General features: G+C 46.8%; 2 protein-coding genes across 2 annotated transcripts; both read right to left on the reverse strand.

The window, feature by feature from the left end:
- Positions 1-5,128: 5,128 nt before the first annotated feature.
- Positions 5,129-8,980, reverse strand: LOC144158087 (uncharacterized). Its single transcript, XM_077688744.1, has 4 exons — positions 8,963-8,980; positions 8,278-8,326; positions 6,239-6,343; positions 5,129-5,394 (listed from the first exon to the last, which is right to left on the reverse strand). The coding sequence occupies exons 1-4, from the start codon at positions 8,978-8,980 to the stop codon at positions 5,129-5,131; spliced, it is 438 nt and encodes a 145-aa protein (XP_077544870.1).
- Positions 8,981-19,972: 10,992 nt separating this feature from the next.
- On the reverse strand, positions 19,973-20,778 carry LOC144158088 (uncharacterized). The gene is made up of 2 exons (XM_077688746.1): positions 20,385-20,778; positions 19,973-20,076 (listed from the first exon to the last, which is right to left on the reverse strand). The coding sequence occupies exons 1-2, from the start codon at positions 20,758-20,760 to the stop codon at positions 19,973-19,975; spliced, it is 480 nt and encodes a 159-aa protein (XP_077544872.1). The 5' UTR covers positions 20,761-20,778.
- Between the last annotated feature and the right edge of the window lie 782 nt (positions 20,779-21,560).

Genomic DNA, 21,560 nt, shown 5'->3' on the forward strand with positions numbered 1-21,560 from the left:
TCCCTCGTGACCTAATTCTTCGCTATATAATGACCCGAGATGGCACGCCCCACTGTCAGGTGTGTGGTGCCTACCCTGACGTCAAACACACTTACTGGTCTTGCCCTCGCGCCAGGCGATCATCCCACTTTCTGCATCCACATCTTTTACCATCCCGCATTCCATACTCATAGGAAAGCTGGGCCGCTCCTCCGCCTCATCTTCGCCCCATCCTTTGGCTTCGCGTTGCCGGGCCCATTGCCCATGTGCGGGGCCCTGACACTTTGCAAATACCCACCTGAATGCATTCCAGGCCCACCAGAACCCCATTTTCGGCAGCTCGGACATGGGCCGCTTTAAATAAAGTTTTATCTCTCTCCCGCTCGCTCTACCATTTGCATCCACTGTAGCAATGACGCTGTTTCTTTGTACATCAAAATTACCATGCTTTCATTTCCAAAAAATGGCTGAAGGAGTTGATGGACTGAAGTAACATTTACTAAGCATTATACTACTAAGCATTATGTTTACAGCCCGCTGCGGTGGCTCAGTGGCTAAGGCGTTGCGCTGTTGAGCAAGATGTCGCGAGTTCGATTCCCGGCCGCGGTGGCCGCTTTTCTGATGGAGGCAAAAAGCAAAAATGCCTGTGTGTACGAGATCTCGGCGCACGTTAAAGATCCTCAGGTGGTCAAAATTAATCCGGAGCCCTCCACTACGGCGTGCCTCATCGCCTGCGTTGCGTCGGTGCGTTAAACCCTACAATCAACAATCAACAGCATTATGTTTACAAAGTACATGGCAAGAACTCTCATACTACTGTCAGGACAACCTCTTTCGTAGGTATATACCGAACAGAATGTCAACATCGTTCAATCCCCCTGTTGAGCGTACGTTCCTCGTGCGGTGAGCAGCCCTTCAGTCCTTTGGACTACAGAAGACAACCATAACGCACCCACATCCTGCGCTCGTATGCCTAAGTCCGTCAGCTATGTTAATCAAGTCCCACCGTTTGAATACCCCTCCTGCCTGGCTTTCCAGTTACATGCCATGACTAATAAATAGGTGCATCGCGTACGTCTGTTAACGCCCACGTCTATCACAACACAACACTGGTGGAGGAGCCATATTCTCTGATGCCTGGATCCCTGTCAGGGAAACCAGTGGTGCAGATATCCTTGGTGTCTGTACCATGGGTGGATAGGTGCAGATAACGGCTGCTACAGCTAGTGCCAAACCACGTTTCCACCTTTCCCCCTGCAAAGTAAACCAAAAACTATGTTACAAAAACGACACACACTACTTTTAGACAAAATGCACTTATTACTGTTATAGTACAATGTAAACACACAAAACAGATCAGTAACATTAGTTCATGCTCACTGTGATGGGCAAAAAAAACTAACCGTGGCACTTTCTGTAAAGCAAGTTTGCAACGAGCTTCTTTCATTTTTTTTATCAGGTACAATTAAAGAAAATTGGTTTACAGTTGAATCCCAATTTCATGAAGGGAGTCTTTACCCGCAAATCCCGATAACCTATCTGGGTTTCTTGATGGTGCCTAATGTTCACATCAAATGCTTGGTATTTTGCTGTCTCTGCAGCTAGCAATTTTTATAGAAGCTGCGCCACTCCCACAACACACTTTGTTGACATAATCCCAAGTATACCATTGTGCCCATTCTCTGAAGCACCTCACATTTTTGTACACCTCCACAGACTGCTAAAGTCGCACCTCAATATCCAGTTTCTCTACAGCTACATACCGTATTTGCCCACGTAATGATCGCACTCGCGTAATGACCGCACCCCTGAAATTTGCGGTCAAAATTCTATTTTTTAAATTTCCCACGCAATGAATGCACCCTGAACTTGCCGCAGCAGTGTGCCAAGTCTAGCTGATGATGATTGTGCTTACCCCTGTTTCCTCCTCTTTCAAAGCGGACATGGCTACGTTATTGCCGCAGACTTGCCGACATTAGTGGTATCGGCAAGCATGCGTTCAATATTGACGAGGAAGAAACTCTCACTAAATGCACATAATGTACTCACAAGACAAAGAAAAAAATGTGCTCAGCTTGCTGCGCCGGCCCCCATGTTTGTTTTGATGTCCCGCACTGTGACAGCGGCAGCCACTTATAGGTCGCCCTGTTGTCACCTCGCAGCAAACTTGTTCCCGCCGCGTTCCATAATTCATGAAAACACTGCCTTTTGCGTCACTTTGGCTGGCGGCGGTGTGCGGAAGTTTATTATGTTTTCATTTATTATTTTTATTATGTTCATGAGACCTACCGTAAAACTTTTGACCCGCAACTTGCTTGCCTTTTCTGTGCTCAAAAGTTTTTCGCTAAAAATTTACACAGCGTAATGAACGCTCCCCTAAATTTGCATCAAATTTTTTTGAAAAAAAAGTGTGATCATTACGTGAGTAAACACGGTATATACTTTTTGCTAAAGCTTAGTGACCACTTTCTGCCGTCCTTAGTCCTTTACCCTCTTGCAATTTTAGGCTTTCGTTTTCAATGGTTTTCATATTGATAGGTTTGTACTGTAGCAGTTTGAAATCTTTCTCGGACTTTTTGGGTCAGATATTCACCATGTTTTTATGGTTGCAGATAATATCCTTATCGCCATTTTCTTCCACTATGTATCGCCAAAATGATTATTTGTAACAAGTCCGCATGACGTGCTTATAAAAAATGCTGGAAAACAAGAACCTCCCCTCAGTTTAACCAAGGCACTAAACATTTAGCCTGAGCTCAGTAGCTGCTTCAGTGTCAGCAAATGCAACCCACCCAGCTACTTGTTGAACCTGGAGTGAAGCTCAGCAAGCAGCTTGTCCTTCAGTTCCTTCGAAGCACCACCAGTGGAAGATGCAGGCACTGCAACAGGACCTCCAGTCGCCTCCAAGATCTCCCTGTAGGTCTTGTGAGTTCTGCAAAGCTCCAATGTATGCTCCAGAAGAGTCCGCACATAGTCTGCAATGAAAAAGCTTTGCTACATTTTTTTTTCACCTCAGGTAGTCACTGAGAGTGGAGTAACTACCGTATTAACTTGCATTTGGAAGAGTACTGTTTTTAAAAAAATTGTTTAGGAAAGGCGAGGGCCGGCTTAGATTCGAGGTTTCGGATTTCCTGTCACAGCTAAATACTCAACGCCATCTGGCATCCACAGTCTTGAAGCTTGCAGGTTTGCAGGCCCATTTTACTTGGTTTAACCCAGCTCTCAACACTACAAGCTTGCTTGCTTGCTTACCTCACCGCGTGACTTTGAGAAGCACCCATGTTCACAGCACAATGGCACCCACCAAGCAGTGCCGCTACACCGCAGCTTTTAAGTGGAGGGTAGTTTTGGAGGCAAAGGGAACTACAAAATTTCAAGCACAGTGTGACTCTCCTCCGTTAATTTCTCCCACAGCTGTGCGCAACACTCTCACTCCGGCGCATTAGCATAACGACAGCTGGCGCGCTTGGTTGGCGCGCGCTTCACTGCATTAACGCTGCGTTAACAGCTGCTCCGGTGCGCATGTGCGACTCTCCTCCGCGGTCTCCTCTCCTTCAACCGCTGTGAATATAAAGCGGGTATCGCGCTGGGTGGTGGCCGCTAAAACACGTGTACTCTCTCATTTCGCGTATGCATGTGCATGAAAATGTAAAATTGCCTCCATCGTCCCGTGTATGAGAACATCCGTATGTGATGGAAGGCATCCTACGCGTTCACAATACGTTTCACGTGATGTAGAGAATCAACCCAATGGAAACACCAATTGAACCCCCAGATGCGCCGCCTCACATCAGGGTTCCCTCGCGGGGAGATGGAGGCAATTTTTTAATTCGGCTTACATCTGAGGTAACCTTTTTTTATTTTCTGACTTTGTGAGTTTTTTGGGGCTGACCTAAAATCGAGGCTGGCCTAGATTCGCGCAAGTACCCTGCACATAATTTTCATACAAAAACAATAACAGCAACACCAACAGTCTTTTTGCCCATGGATGCTATGCACAGGAGACAGTACAAAGCCAGTCAATAATGAAATTGTTATATTTCACAATTCTCTAACCCACTATGTTCTGAAAATTGTAGCAGCAGAAAAATCGACACCACGAATCAGCAAAGTTGGCTCATTTCATCGCAATTTCAGAGCAAATGTCCTCACCATAGGTTGAAGGCTCCTTCAAGGCAGAAATGCTCGCTTCGCCATGCCTGGTTTTGCGAAAGCGCACAGCCCACCTCGCTTCACCACTGGCTGTCACTGCCTGTTGACGTCCATGATTCTCATTGTAGTGCAATGCAGCAATCAAGGTTCTGCATGAAATGTATAGTGGAAGTGCATATTGCCAAAAAGGAGAAATGAGGGCAGGTGGTCACTTGCACAGCAACAGTTGAGCAAGCACTAACCTAGTTTTCATTCCACCATAGCTGTAATGGTACGTCTTTGGAGCAAACTGGTTGATGAGGCTGTGGAAGGCCTCACAGCTATAAGTCTGCTCGCGGGTGGAGAGCTGCGCCACGTCCTTTACCAGCATTGGTGCCTGAACTATTGAAGTCAATTTTCGGTGAGCGTCAGATCCTTCAAAAAAAAAAAATCATGTTTTCCACTCTTTCTCAAATTTGAGTACTTGTTACCTTCGTCAAGCCAGAGTCTTTCGTCTCCACTCAAATCTCCATGAATGCAAGATGGAAAGGCGGCAGAGTTGTGCTCATGAATGTTGGCAACGTGGTTGGTCAGTGATGTCCATTTAGGCACAATCATCGCTGGGTGATCTTTGCTGGACGCAGCACTCCAATATAAGTGATTGACTATAGCCTGGGTCCATTGGGCAAGTACTTCCAAGCCACGGCACTTTGAAGCAGCAAGCAGCTTCTTCTTAATGCCTGAAATACCGCATGACTGAGTACAACACTTATCTGAAGTCAATGCACACATGAAAACTTTGTGCCAAGATATGCGCTTGCCTTTCGCCATGTGCCAGCAGTCAAAAAGATGAAGCACCTCAGGGTACTCCCTCTTCAAAAAAGCACGCACAGAGCTGTGCCTGTCAGTTATAATGCTGCTTATTTGGACGTTGTGCCTCAGAAGAAACTCCAAACAGCGTTTCAGGCCTTCAAGCTCCATGCGCGAGCTGTTCCCCACTTCATCAACCTATACAACATCAAAGCGCAATTGTAAACAACAGCTCGAGGAGGAAACATGTACAGGCAATTACTCTTACCTGAACAAGCTCAGTATGCAGAATCACATCACGGGTGGCATCAGTGAATGTGTACGACAGGTACTTAGCGCAGTACCCGGGCGAGTCACATCTGCCATCTCCTGCGAGACTCACTGGCATGTCTGAGGTTTCCATCAGAAGACGGCTTTGCTCATCTGCCCAGACCTGTAAAAATTTTTTTTTGAAAGCATAACAATTTCGTACGACTCAATAGATACACCCCAAAGGGCATTGCTGTGATAATTCCAATCCAAACAGAAGTGTGTACTTTTGTAGTTTTATACACCAGAGCTACACCTTGTCTGTGAGGTGCTAGTGGATAGGTAAGGCCACCTGAGAATCGTTACTGTAAGCTAAAATCTCGGCACGTTGGTATTTCAATTTTACCTCTCTATCAGAAAAGCAGCCACCATGGCTAGATTAAACCCGCAAACACGGGATGGGCAACACAATGCCTTAGCCACTGGGCTACTACAGTGGTGAGGTGGTAATCTTGACAGACAAATGCAATGCATACAGCTCCAAATTAGACCTTTTTAACGACAAAAAAGGCAACACTAGAGGCCGTTCATGAAAACACACTTGGGGACCCATCCGACAGTTGCTTTTGCTCGTGCCACTTCCAATCTTGCTCACTGTAATTGGCATACCTGCAGTTATAGCTGAACAGACTTAATTTGAGAAGATTTTCAGCGTTTCCTTTTTCTAGCTTGCTGCTGAAGGAATGTGCATCGGCTACTCGCTATGTTTGCATTAACAGTAGTATTTACAGGGTGCTTGTGGTTAGTAAAATGATCATTAGCATTCAATGTTATGGAAAGCCATGCAACACCAGTTGGTTGTGCATGCAGTGTCCACTACTTGTAGCCATGCAGATGAGAGCAAGCTTCTAAAAGTAATCGAAGCAAAGCATCCGGATGTGTAGAAAGCCATGGCAGTGCAAGCAACTGCAAAGAATTTGGCCACTACTCAAGTACAACACACCTTGATGCACCACTTTTTCAATTATTTATGTTGAAATTACCTGGTGCACTGATGGATACAAGGCACTTTTCTGTATCTTGAAAAATTGCCGCACTGCAATGGTTCCAATGCCAATACTAGTGAGCAGACGCAAGGACTTCTTTGGGTTTGACCCACTGAACAGTATTGCACCTAAGGAAAGAACACACAATCTGTTTAAGTAAGCAGCCCTCCACCCCCCACCACCCCCTCCCCAAAAGAAAACAAGCATAGGCAGATTCCGAAAAACGCATCGGCATCACACTCGTCCACATCACAAACTGGACGATCAGCACAAGCACATTTTGATTCAGCTTGGGGAGGTAAGTGTACATTTCACACGCACCGCTTACAAGCCTCACCCGCACACCCTGCCACAAGGCTTTGCTTACTTCCTCTGTCGCAGTAAGCCCCGGAGTTTGCTTCATGACAGCATTTGCTTTTGTTCACACTTCATCCGTTTCTTCCTGACAACTCGGCCCCACACTCGCTTCCCATTTCATTGCATACTAGGCATCAAAGTGTACAAGCGGCTACATGAAGCAGCCTGAGCAATTGGGGTTTCTGTTTCTTTGGTAAAGAGGATCTATTACTGCTGTATCATACTGATGCCACCCCTCTCCACCTGCAGCCAAGTGACTCCTTGTGTACTCCACCACTTGCCTCCACCTCACTCGCACTGTGCTTCCCTCCTCCTCATACCCTCTCTCGTGTTCAATAGTGCCAACATGATGTTTCTACTGCTCATGCAATAAAATATTTTTATTGCATTTGCAACGAAATCAGAAATGGCTGTGATACACATTAGTGAGTTGTGTTCACAAAACTGTAAAAGTAAAATTATCTTCCAAAATAGAACACTTCTTGTCGTGCCGGAATATCCAGAAGATTTTGAAAGGGCGTGACTCAACATTCCTGAAAAGGGGGGTATAGTCCGGCCTGTTCCTCCGTCCCATCACTGTGCAGCACAGAACGATAATTTTTGAGAAAAAGGAGACGAGTTCTAACACTTGCACCCCCCGCATGGTTATGTGCCTCCTTTAGATTTATCAAAGAATGCTATCATTTCTTTTCTTGTGCACCTGACATAGAATCAATACTAACATGCCATTTTTCTGGAAATTACATCCTGCTCTACAAAGCTGTCCACTTTTTTGCGCCATTTGTACACAAACAGCTCCCATTAAAAGCACTCAAGATGTTGACACTGGCCAACTGTTCCATTGACAATACAATTCATAAAGATACTCCAGTGGAGCTTGATGGATGTTACTTTTGAAAGTGCGATGAAAACTTTTGTCTTGTAACATTATAAAAGATCTGCTAAAGGAGTTGCAGCCAATCACATACTGCTACCTGTACATATCCTTTTAGACAGGTATCAGATCTCACAGTCAGCCTGCCTTAGCATCAGACAGCTGGAATCAAAGCGCTAAAACTGAACACTGACCTACATAAGCCTGGCTTTTAAGACACTAAACAAAAGCCCAGTCATCTGCCGTAGTGGGCCATCACCTTTACTTCATGATGGAGCTTAGATTGGAATCTTTCATAAAAACATGATAGAAAACATAACCTTGGTAGTTGCAAATGTACTTCACTGGATGTAATTGAGAACAAGCATGCCCCTTACTATGTCAATGCAATTGGAAAGTGGAAATATTCCCATCTTCCATCAGTTCTGCTGTACTTATGCAACTGCTGCTACGGTAATGGTTATTCTTGATAGCTAAACAATATTTTTTTGAGTCTGGTGCTGTACAACAAACATGGTTGCAGTTTTGTATAACTTATCCTGCAATTAGCTACAATGAGTCACTTGACGTTCTGAAGCAGTCAATTATAACTCCACAGCTATGCTTCCAGCATAAAACAAATGCTCCTCAGATAATGTACCTGCTCAGAAAGGGACTAACTTTTTGATAAAATAGTTATAAACAAGTTATAGGTACACACAATTCACATTAAGTTTTGCTGAGTGTGTAATGAGACTGGCAGTAATTTTCTCACCCATTCCACTCAGCCATTAAGCAGATAGTTCACTGCCTCATTGCAACTACAATGGCCACAGTATATAATAGACTGACCAGCAAGAAGGATGTTGCCAAGGGCCTTCTTGTGTAGAGACGGCTGGCTCTCCCAAAAGAAATCATGGTCAGACACGCACGTCCCAGTCACACGCACAAGGGTGCCAACTCTTGTAATGCGCAGTGTGCGGGATCCTTCACAAACTGGGCAAAGGCTGCAAAGGTCCAGCAGGCAACTTTCAAACACGACGTATTTGGGCTCCGATATGGGGTCAGTGGAGCGGGCTTCCCGTGAGCTGTAAAAAATATTTTAGGTGAGCTGCGGCAAATGATTGCAAGCAGGCCCCACAACTAAATAAGAATGTTGTAAAGTAAAACATCGTTTATTCGGCCCCCACTAATTTGGAAATCAAGATAATTCGATGTTACTACTCCCTCCCTTCAAAAACACATTGCCCTCTGGCGGTGGGCCTTCATTATTTTGTCACAAATTTACCTGCACATCGCTTCAGTCAGACCAACGCCTCCTCGAAACGCTATGACGCAACACGCCGCCCTTCACCCACCCGTTCTATCCCCCTAGTGGTGGGGAAGATGCAAGCGCACGCCGCAACTGTTTACTGGCTAGACGCTGCAGATGCTCTCGCTGTTCCGGAATAATTCTGCTATGAGGTTCTATGCAATATGCCAGCTCTGCACAGATTGTTGCTCATCCGAACACCTGTTCTTGCTTCCAATTACCCACCAAAAGACAAAGTAGCATCACTGACTCCTTCACTAAATAAAGGTACGCGTAAAAAGAATTGTGGATGCGCTGACTTTGTCATTCATTCAATAATTCGACATTCCGATCATTCATACATTTTTTTACTCCTAGAGGTCCGACTTAAAAAGTTTTTGCTGTACATACTTGGCTCTTCTGGCACTTCTAGGAACTCGTCGTACTCGTCGTCTTCGTCAAGGTCCTCAGTGGTAATGCTGTCATCATCATCATCACTCACTTCACTGCCACTATCACTGAGGATAGGGCTGGCTGAGTATGGTGGCACATCTTGTGCTGAAGGGTGGTCTGGAGCAGGAGCACTATTCAGAGGTCCAAAGTTGTGGCCAAATCCATTCTCGAGGCTGGACTCCTTAGTCTGCACAGCTGTAGAGGCAAAAAAAATTGACACAGTTCGTACCACAAAAGGCACATTCAGCAAGTATATTCTCACCACAGCTCCTGTAAAGATTTGCAGTCATCGTCTGCTTGTTCACTGACGCCTTCGGCAGGTACACTTGAGAATACTTCGATGCTGTCGCAGTTGCCCTGTGGCCACAAGTGGGACACGCAGTGTCTGCAAGGTCATCTGCAACAGAATGATTCCACACACCTTGAAGCCCGGTGAGAAATGTAACAGAGGTTAGGTGCTCTGTCGAAGCAGCGCACATTGATGTGGCTGTTGTTTGTGACCCATATGCCAGCGGATCAACCGGGCTTGGAGTGCCACCCAATTGGCTTCGTTTTCTGCATCGAGACACTCCCCGATGCATGGTCCTCATACCCCGGCGTAAATTCAATGTCTTTCCCCTCACCGTGTCTCCTTATATTGTGGCTCTGCGACTTCAAAATCAGCAGTCCACCATGCTTCTCATCGTTACTTATACTGCGCCATCAGTGCCGATGGACTTTATTTTGCCTCGAATTAATGATGTCCTCAAACGATACTGTGCTACGAATGTGATATTGGCAGGAGATTTCAACGCCCGGAATCCCATTTGGGGAGGCGATGTTTTGAACTCCCGCGGCGTCCAGCTCGCCCACTTCATCCACAAAACCCGACTAAAAATACTGAATGACCCAACTGCGGTAGCGACCTTTCAAAATGCCTACTCGGAGTCTTGGATCGACCTTACCCTTGTTTCCGGTCCCATTTGGGAAGGTGATTGTTTGTGGAATGTGCGGCTTGTGGAATGTGCGCATTGTGCGGCCACCGCTTGAACCGCCAAACCTCTGGCATCTATTGGATAATTCTGAAGCCATCCAGATCCTAATTGAGCTCGTCGACTTCATTTCCCGTTCGTTACCCAACTTGTGATGCCGGTGTGTCACCAATGGTCCTTCATCGGCACCGTACCATCTACAAGCGTGGGCATTCCTGCGGTCCAACATCACTTGTAATCTGTGCGGCTCTCCAGTGCGCGTTTTTTTTTTCTTTTGTTTTTTGGTTTTCTCAAGTTGTGTTTTGTGTGCACATGACAGGAAACACGTGTTGTCTCTGGAGTCCTGTTCCCTGGGACAATTCGTGCCTTTCTGCAGCGTGGTGTCGTTTTTTTTTTTTTCGCGTGTACCATGTGACAGTGAGTGGCAGTGAGAGCTGCATGTTTGCGCTGGACCCAGTGACTTTCTATTTATTACCTTTAGAGTGCCTTGGCGGTGCTCCGTTTTGTATTTTGTGAATACTGTGCATAATGTGTGCGGTGTTTCAGCAGGGCCTCGCAGTTAGACATTCTCGTGAACGGAAATACCCCAACTGGACTTTCATTTTAAAACAGCTCCTTCTAGACGGACATTTGTGGCGAACTTTATAAGTGAAACACCATATGAATTTGTTTTTTTTTTCATGTTTTTTTTCTCCCTCTGCTGCCTAACCGGGTTTTTTTTTTCACGCTGCTAACTACATTTTTTATACTGCACTTCCCAATTAGGACATTTTGCTACCTGTTTTCTCAGTTTGCTTTCAATCACATCCTTGATTGCCGACTCTCTTCTCACGTTCTATGTACCTGCTGCCCGAGCATATGGAACGTGGAAAGTAGTTTTTTTTTTACCCTGCAAATTGGCTTTTCTTCAATCATAAAAATGTTTTGGCTTTTAGCCCCGTTCATTTATTTTATATTGGCTTTAAACTTGCCATAGCCTTGCTGGAGTGGGTACTGTTCCCCACTTTATTTTTCTTTATTCTTGGGGGGAGGGGGGGGGGGGGAACACGGAATTTTAAAAGGAATTAAAAGGTTAGAAGTGCCCAAAGCACACACAAACATACACAAGCATGCTTGAACTGCAACATTAGTATTCCCAAAAAGCTGTTGCTTGTAACCAAACAGCCTTCGCGCTTTTGCACCATCGGGTTAAATCTGAACGTACTCGTGTTCTGTTTTTAATACAAATAGCCTAAAAGTACTTCAGCGGTCATGAATGCGTCACATGAACTAAAGCAATCTTTTTTTTTTGCAAAATGCTGCACTATGGGGCAAGCATTGCTATTTCGGGCTGGAGGGAGGAACAACTTTTTCGGGACGAGTCAGTCAAGCTTTACTCACGGCCAATGATCACAAGAAAATAATAAACAATAAAAAATGCGAAAAAACAATACTTTGAGATTAATGCTTCACGCTCAAAGGCCAGCTGGAGCTTTAGACGAGATACTTTGATTATGCCAGAACGAAGCACGTAAACCGAGACTTCGTGACTTAGAGCGCGAGTTGTCGACTTCGGCAGTATGTTTGGCCAAGTTTTCGCGGCTGCGATGCAGCGGCACTGAATATGCGCGTTCGGCGGACGTGTGCGCTGAGCGATAACAAAATTCCACCAATGATCAAAGGCGAGCCGACGACACGACTTACCACTGCTTTCTGACATGTCAGCATCGACTTGAACGCCACGAAATGAGCCATCGCCTGCTCCGAGCTCTTCCATGCCGGTGTCCTCGACTGGCGCCTCCACGGCGTTGTCAAAGGCTGCGCGCACCACCAGCTCTGCTCTCGCGGCGTTAGCGCTGGCGTGGGCCTCGACTGGCGCCTCCAAGGCTGCACGCACAACCTGATAATACGCGTTATTGTAACGTCACTGACAGCCGTCATCACATTTACTGTTCAGAAGGAATTGAGAATGTTTACTTACTTCTATGCGCCGCCGCTTCTCGAACGCTGACCGAGGTGGAGCGTCCACCTGCGTACTCCTATGAAGGAACACGGACGGCACGACGCGGGGCTTCAGTAGTCGTTTCATTTGCTTGCAGCCAACTAGAGGGGTGAGGGATGGATTGTAGAGGAAGTCCTCTTCCTTGAAGTGCGCTGAGCAGAGGACGCTGTGCTTGGTCGGCTCCCATTTGTCGCGTCTGACCGCCAGCGTCCACAACTTCCTCAGCTTGACGCATTTTGGGAATTTGTGAAGGCTGGTGTTAGGTGTGGCGCACGAGTTCGAGCAGCCGTAGGCCACACACCGTGGCGGCATTGCGTTGAAGCTATTCAATAAGGAAAAGAATGTAAACGAACTCGACGATCAGCAGCCAGCAACGCGGGAAGACGGGGCTAACCGGGCTGACGGAGCGACCAGCGCGAGAAGGGTTCCCCAACCTCCGTCACATCCGGTAGCGCGCTAACGCAGCGACTCTCCGCAAGGTGCAAGCGTCGTCTGCTCGGGAGCACTTTTTCATGCTTCTAATTAAAATAATCGGGTGTTAACCAAGACTAATACCTCGCCGTGAATGTTTTGGTGGCATGCAAAACACATTTAGACCTAATTCAGCAAGACAAATTTTTGAGTGCAGTTGGCCTTTAACAGCCGTTCAAAATTGGTTCCACAAGTGGCAGATGAGTTTAAACATTTCTAAATGTAGATCAGTGTCGTTTCACATACGTACTAATCCGTTTTTGTACAACTACGCTCTACATAACAGTTTTCTACAATAGACTAGCTCTTAAAAATACCTTGGAATACATGTCTCAAGTGACCTATTTTGGACCCTCCACATCAATCACGTCATTTCAACTGCTAGCTGATCTTTAGGTTATATTCAACGAACCCTGAAGTTTGCTCCCAGCCACTTAAAAATATTAGCTTTCACCACAATAATACGCCCCGAACTGGAGTACGCCGCAGCAGTTTGGGACCCACACCAGAATTATCTCATCCAAAACCTAGAAGCCATCCAAAACCGCGCTGCCAGATTCGCCTTTTCCGATTACTCATCGTTCACCAGTGTAACAGATTTAAAGAAACATGCCGTACTCATTCCTCTTAGTCACCGCCGAAAAACTGCGCGACTCGCATTATTTCACAAATTCTATCACGCATCCCCATCGAGCATTTACGTCACCCAACGCCCCCATTTCTCTGATCGTTGTTGCAACACTATGCAAACTCATTACCCTCGCCCCAAAACTTCCAAATTTGCAGAATCTTTCTTTATTCGGACAGCTAAGGAATGGAACGGCCTACCAGATACCATTGTTAGCATTCAGGATGCAGAAGCCTTTAAAAATGCCCTGACGACGATCATTGAACAGTAATAAATTGTCTGGTAACTTTCTAACCTGCTTAACTTCTTTTTTCGTGTGACCTCCCAGGATATTTCTTGTATAATGGTTTCTTGTGTCATCTTCCGCGTACGGCGTGTATATATAAAGACAGAAATAAGGGTTGGCAGTTAAGAAAACCTCGGAAAGCAAAGGGGAGGACATGGTTGGTCATAGAAACAGATCAAGAATTTGGAAAGAAAGAAAGTGGAGGAAAAATGCCCGCCAGGTGGGATCCGAACCCACGACCTCCAGAATACCGGTCTGGTGTGATAACCACTACGCTACCAGCGGGGCTATTTTTCCCCTCCACTTTCTGTGGTATTTATGTCAATGTAATTTTTTCCTGTGCTTGGCGGTGGTAGCCAGCGCCACTCCGATTTCTCGGGGTGAAGGGGCCTTCTTTTTAACCCCCGGGCCGTGCCTCGAGTGTCTACGACATGTCGAGAGTGGTCGACCAGCGTTGAACCCTCTTAAGCTCCCTATGGCACCAAGACTGCCAGAACAGAGGCCCTCGCTATGCATCTATAAACGCTGTAGTTCATCTTTTTGTTAAAACGTTCGCTATCACTGATGTCAGAAGGTAACCAAGTATCAGTTAGCACCAAGATGTCGCTATTACTGTCGTCCAAGTAAGAACATAACTGGTCGCGTTTAGGAGGTAAGCTTCGAATGTTATTTTACGTAACCGATAACGACGGCAATTCTTTAGTTGAGTGGTTCTTAGGTCGCAAAGGGTGGACGCCTGTTCTTACAAAATGGCTCTGTTCTGGGCTAGTTGGTACATCTGCGGTGGGAATCAGCTTGGATAAAACGAACACAAAACGAAGAGGGAGTAACACGACACACTGCTGAAATTCTGAAGAGGGAGTAACACGACACACTGCTGAATTTCTGTTCTTAGCTATATGTTCGAAGCGATAACAGTATCAGTTGCGGGGTCGTATGTATGCTTTTATTGTCCATGCGCATTCTATCCACCGATAGCTTAAATGTCTTATATTTTTTTCCGGCGAAAGCTATTAGTTTTTTTCTGGCTAGTCGGGTTGAGAAGGCGAAATCTTCACCGATCGAAAAAAACGATCCCTTAAGCTTGTGTGCCGAACCTAGAATGGTTCGTTTGTCCTTGAAGAAGCAGAACTTTGCATTTATGGGTCGGAATTTATCGGGAGCAAACCTTCCCAACCGGGCTCTGCACGCGATCAAACCTGAGGTTGTCGGAGGTAACTTCAAACTTATCTGAGCAGAAATTGACCATTTTCTGTTTAGAGCCAGGCCAGTCGTCCTTAGGGTCATCCTGAATACCATAAAAGTTACACCGCCGAACCCCGTTCTCCGCATCATCACACTTTGCTGTGATAGTTGTTAATCTATCGTTTAAGCTGCTTAAAGTGTCGCTGGGTGTAGAAGGGTTCGTGGTGCAGTGCTACGCAACTTTAGTTTCCAGCGTTCCAAGCCGTTCGGCTAGGCGCTTGAGCTCGCTATCAGTCGCATCTTGCCTCTCCTTCAGACTTTTTAGTTCAGTTAAAATAGCACCCTGCCCTGCTTCAAGCTTGCCAAATACTTTCAAGGATAGAAACAAGTGTTTCGGCCATCTTAGTGTCATCAACGAGACCGGGGTTTAGTTCCACGTCACCAGAGAGCAAAAGTAGGAATTGTGCTATATCGGCACCAAACCGCGATAGCAGGCAAAACGCTTGTTTTACATCATCGTACAGCACTCGTACAATATGAAGTCTATTTATTTTTTATGCTGCCCATTCGGGCTCCTCCACGTCCACTTCCGGCTGTCCCGTCTGCAGAAGAAGGTATTCATTATGCGTAGGTTATTCCGTTCTGCGAACTCGACTAGTAGGTCCGCCCGCTATTTCTACACCCAGACCATAGTTCCCAACTGCCTTGTCTCCAGCCTGATTCATGCCTACTTTAGCATTGAAGTCCCCCATAACTACGGTATACTGTGTTTTTACTTTAGCCATTGCCGATTCCACATCTTCATAGAAGCGTTCCACTACCTGGTCGTCGTGGCTGGATGTGGGCGTGTAGCCCTGTACCACCTTGAGTCTGTACCTCTTATTCAGCCTAATTACCATACCTGCTGCCCTTTCGTTAGTGCTATAGCGTTCTTTTATGTTGCCAACTATGCTTTTATTGAATATAAATCCCACTCCCAGTTCTATTCTGTCGACTAGACCACGGTAACATAGGACGTGTCCATTTTTCAGCACCGTAAAGGCTTCCCCTGTACTTCTAACCTCACTAAGCTTTATGACAACTCATTTAATGCCCCTTAATTCCTCGAGCAATACCTCTAGACTCGCTTCATTAGATAAAGTTAAACGTGCTAAACGTTGCCAGGTTCAGATTCCAATGGCGGCATGTCCGGGTCCAGGTATGCTAAGCACCCTCTGCTGCGTCAGAGGTCTGACCGCCGCCGTAGTCAGTTGCTTCTCAGCCACAAGAGACTGAGGGCCGTGGGTTAATTGGCGTATTAATGGGAGGTTGTGGCCGTTACTACACGAGGGCGGCCAATCCTGCTCTGGTGAGGGAGTGCGTTACCGGCAATGGTCACAGGGGTCAGGCCACACCCCCAAGCCCCATTCTCCAATTCCATCAATGCGCAGATTTTCTGTTTTTTTTTCTTTTCTTAATCTTGAAAACAGGCGCGGAAAGACGTTGATTAAGAAGAAAAATACACAGGACGACGCGCAGGAAGCGCGTCGTCCTGTATTTCTCTTCTTAATCAACGTCTTTCCGCGCCTGTTTTCAAGATGAATCAACGCCAACTCGCCCAACTTGCCATTCTTTTCTTAAATCGGGTGAGAATTGTCTGGCACCGGGATTCGAGCCACGGTCCTTCTGCACGCGAGGCGGATGCTCTACCTCTACGCCACCGCTGCCGCATATGTATGTATGTGTGTGTGTGTGTGTGTGTGTGTGTGCGCTTGCGTGCCTGCTTGCGTGCGTGCGTGTGTGTGTATGTATGTGTGTATGTATGTATGTATGCATGCATGCATACATACGTATACGTATACATACGTATACGCATGTATACATACGTATGTATGTATACTTGCTTTCGTCAGCGCCCTGACGAAAGAAGCAAGTCTCTTTGCTGAAACGTGGGCAACAATCGTGCTTTTACCTTGTTCGAAGTTTTTTTTCTCTTGTGTTCTCTACCATCTTCAAAGTTCTACTGCATGCATGCATGTATGTATGCATGTATGTATGTATGCATGTATGCATGTATGTATGTATGCATAGATGTATGCATGCATGCATGCATGCCAGCAAGCTAGCAAGCAAGCATGCATGCACGTTAATCGACCAGATTTAGGGGAAATCCCAAAGGTGGAGTAAGTTTCTGTAAAGGAAAGTTTGATTGATGATTGATTGATTGTAGGGTTTAACGCCGATGCAGCTCAGGCGATGAGGCGCGCCGTAGTGGAGGGCTCCGGATTAATTTTGACCACCTGGGGATCTTTAACGTGCGCCGAAATCTCGTGCACACGGGCGTTTTTGCTTTTCGCCTCCATCAGAAAAGCGGCCGCCGCGGCCGGGAATCGAACCCGCGACCTCGTGCTCAGCAGCACAACGCCTTAGCCACTGAGCCACCGCGGCGGGTTAAAGGAAAGTTTGACATCCACCTAAATGCAGCCTATGGCTACAAAGGAAAGCTATACAGCTTTCTCAGAAACACCGCAGTTGAATGTCAGAATGCTGGAATGTCAGAATGCTCACCATTCTGACATTCCAGGTTAGTTACCTCAACCGTACTAAAGAATATCGCTCTAGCAATCGCTATGTTATTGCGGTGTCGTGCCCCATCGCCCTGTACTTCCACTGTATCAACTGTGCCTGTTATCCCATGCTCGCGCAAGGCTTACTGAACCAGCTACTGTTGCTGCTTAGTGGAGACGTAGAGCTAAACCCCGGTCCCACTAAGGAAATCACAACCATTCTAACCGCAATTAAAGAGCTTCAGGATCAACAGACTGCCACCCACGCAGAATTCCAAAAACTGACGGAAGCCCATGAAACGCAGGAAGGTATCATATCAACGCTGTCGAGCAGGGTGTCTAAGCTAGAGGCCTATCACGAACATCCTAACGCCGCAACCATCTGTAGAATCAGGTATTCTAAAACAAGACATTGCAGCTCTCAAGGCTGCAAGTTTTGATGTGAGCAACCGACTGCGCAGAAACAATCTACTTTTCCTTGGAATCGACAAAAATGATAAGGAAACGTGGAAAGACTCGGAAGATAAAGTTCTGGCGTTTTGCGAGGAACAACTGGCATTTGAAATATTTCCGAACAGTGTCGAGCGAGCGCATCGCATCGGAACATTTTCCCCTGAAAAAAAAAGAGCCCCATAATAGTTAAATTTATGAACTTTAAGACCAAAGAGGAAATACTGTCTTGCGGCCCCAAACTAAAAAACAAACTTTGCGATAAGAGAGGACTTCACCTCTTCCACCCGTCTTGCTCGCTCAAAGCTTTTGAAATTCATCAGGCCTGCGCAATGTGCATTTAAACTTAGTCTCGACAGACTGCATGTTGGCAAGAAATGCTATTATTACGATGCCGCCTCCGACTCCGTCCTACAATGTACTAGACTACTTGAAAATCTAACAGAAATCGAAGATTCAACCACTAACCCGACCGGAAACAGTAAATGACGTGATTCGCCCCGCCCCAACTATAACGACACCCCTCGGCATTTGTGATACTGAAACTTTAGCATTGCATTCACTAATATACGCAGCCTAATACCAAAGCGCGACCATCTTGACAGTTTCATATGTGACGCTAATGCAGACATATTCATCCTAACAGAAACGTGGCTACATGATGACATTCCTGACCGCGAAATCATTCCGCTTAATCCAAACTTTACTCTGTATCGCCGAGACCGAATCGGTCGTAGAGGGGGTGGCATTCTGATTGCTGTAAAAACACCATATACTCATCACTTCTATGTAACGACGACACAATTGAACTAACCTGGGTGCAAATTCGTTCCCACGGAGTAAAAACAATTATCGGCGTATCCTACAGACCACCTGGCAGTGAACTGACATAACAAGACTCTGGTGCGATTTAGTTGGTTCACGATCTAGAAACTTCAACAGCGCGAACTGACAGGACGAAAGGCGAGAAACACAGACGACGTAGCCGGGCGCTGACTTCCAACTGTTTATTTCAGAGCGTCCAAGCATGCTTATATCTAAAAAAAACACATACGAAACTTAAAACGATGAAGAAGTAAAAAGAAAAGTACATTTGATAGCGGAGGGAACTGCTTAAAGGACACCTTGTAAAAATTTTATCTCTTTATCGTACAGGGACAATGATGGTGTGCTAATACATTTTTTACCTGATTTGTTTATGTAAAAAGCTTCGATAATCTCTCTCTCTGTTTTATCAGAGGCTCGTTTGAGGAACTTGGTTTTATCTAGTAGTGGCTCACACCCGCATCTTTTACAATGGTCGTTCATGTGACCACCTAGATGGCTACGTACAGCAACTTGGTGCTCACGTGCCCTATCATTAAAGCATCGGCCTGCCTGTCCGACATATGAAAAACCGCAGCGCAGTGGTATCTCGTACACAACGTTGCGCACGCAATCAGTGTAACGTTTTAAGTGCAACGCACTTCTTAAGCGACCCTGAACCTGCGTCCACCGGCGATGTCCGCATAGCATACCCACGTGGGGGATTGGCCAGGAATCTCCTCGTCTTCCTTGGCAACGGGGGGAGATGGGCGCGCGCTGCCTGGCCGCTGACAGGGCACATACCCACGTGGGGGATTGGCCAGGAATCGGGCGTGAGAAGGGCTAATGCACCCGCTTAAAGGAGTACTGACACGAAATTTCAAAGCTGAGATCCGCTCTAGCAATCAAGTACAACGACAACACAAATAGGTGTCTGTGAATAAATGCATCTTTCTTTCTTTGTAGTTGTGTGTGTGTGTGTGTGATCTCTCTTTCGCGAACATTACCGAACTGCGCAAATTCAACTCGTGCATTCGCACTTTCACATTCTTCCCCTCGGGGAAATGCGGGGAATTTTTTTCATATTTCTTGGTGCAACTGCGCTTGGTTTCTTTCTTTTCCATCATTGGACACAGTCTTTCCAATTTGCACGGGGCGGAACACAACACGTTCGCTTTATATCTCGCCGCAGCCTTCTTGACGTTATGCGAAATGCGGTGAAAATAAGGAATAACGTGCGTTGTGTTACGTTCCAACTGAGCACGCTCTTTTTTCTTTATTTTCACCTTTTGAAGGAGGTTTCACAAACATTTTTGGTAAAAGCTGCAGGATACCCAGCGTTTGTTGAGCGCGTAGTCTGATTTTTAAAGCTGACGTCGATTTTATGCTGACATGACTTAACGAATGCAGCTTGAAGACAGGTTGTCGCAACTCCCCTCTTGACTAACTTTGACTAACTTAGCTAACTTATCTTGACTAACTTAGCACTCTGCCACCTTTTTAAAGGGGGGCTTTGCTGGAGGTTTGCCACTTACTATGTGAAGCAAATAGTCGATTCCGTCGCTGCCGGCACGGTCCCGGTCCTCTGCAGAGGCGCTCAGCAACGTGGCGCACCAAGGCAAGAAGTTGAGGCCGACTAGCAGGTGGCTCATAGCTGAACTTTGGTCCGTGTTCCAAAACACGTTCAACGTAATCAGGAACGGTGGCACCTCCGGAGGTCGTCAACGTAGCAGCAGGGGGCCTACGGCGCTCATTTCGTGGAAGGAACGCCGTAGGCGCTCCTTCCACGAAATGAGCGCCGTAGGCCCCCTGCTGCGCTTTGCAGTCCACACACTCCTGCGCTTTGCACTCCACACACGATGCGATCTCGAAGCATTCTATCCAATGAAGTACCGAAATTGCAGGTGTCCGCTATCTGCCGAATCGCCACGATAAAATCCTTGACCGGTTCGCCAGGCAGCTGGTTGCGGGTGAAGAACTTATACGACTGTGCTATCTCGTTCAGTTGCGACGAAAAGTGCTGCTGAAGCAAGGCTACCACTTGCGGGTACGAAAGTTCATTCGCCTTATCCGGAGCACAGCGTCCGCTCAGTACGTCGTCGGTGTGGGTGGACAGTGCAGTCACCAGCAGAGACCGCTTCTTTTTGTCTTCCGTGATGCCATTTCCCTCAAAGAAGGCTTCCAGCCGAACCTGGTAAGCGGGCCACTTGTTGCTCGTGTCGTCGAACTGCGGCGGGCTGGTGTATCCTCCCGTGGGTGCAGCGGTCATGGTGGAATGAGTTAACGCCCCGTCCTCATCCCGTCCTCGTCGCCACTGAAACGAACACGCCGGGGCAGCGGCTGGGCCAAGACAAAGCGTTTATTGCGATAGCACGGGTTAATGTAGCGTTGTGCGAGAAGGGTTAAGAGGGAGGGAAGAAGCAGCAGTGGCGATAACGGCGGCTTCGGCTGGCGTGACGTCACAGATACATCAGGCGATGCTGAAGCTGGCGATGCCACTCATGTGCACGTATGTTGAGAGTCAACAACTGGCTAACGACGCCTGTTGCCCGATCACAACTGCGGGGAAGTCTCCCTGCAGTGAAATTTGACGCCTGTTGTGTCAAATCGGCCCCTCGCGGTGGATTTCGTCACCTGGTGCACGATCCTCACTGCGGGGATTTCTCTGTGAGGTGCATTTTGACCCCTATCGTCCATTCGCCCCCATGCGGCGAATTTTGACGCGTGTTGCCCGATCGGAAACGTGGGGAAGTTTTCGTGCAGTGACATTTCACGGCTGTTGTGTCCAATCGGTCCCCCGCGGTGAATTTCGTCCTCTGTTGCACGATCCCCACTGCGGGGATTTCTCCGTGTGGTACATTTTGACACCTATTGTCCATTCGCCGCCATGTGGTGAATATCGACGCGTGTTGCCCGTTCGTAACAGTGGGGAAGTTTTTGTACAGTGATATATGATGCCTGTTGTGTCCAGTCAGCCCCCGCGGTGAATTTTGTCGCCTGTTGCGCGATCCCCTCTGCGGAGAACTCCCCGACCGGTGAATTTTGACCCCTATTGTCCATTCGGCCCCG

The sequence above is a fragment of the Haemaphysalis longicornis genome, unplaced genomic scaffold (genome assembly GCF_048455015.1).
Source record: "Haemaphysalis longicornis isolate Haplotype H1 unplaced genomic scaffold, Haemaphysalis longicornis Haplotype H1 scaffold_10, whole genome shotgun sequence".
NCBI lineage: Eukaryota > Metazoa > Arthropoda > Arachnida > Ixodida > Ixodidae > Haemaphysalis > Haemaphysalis longicornis.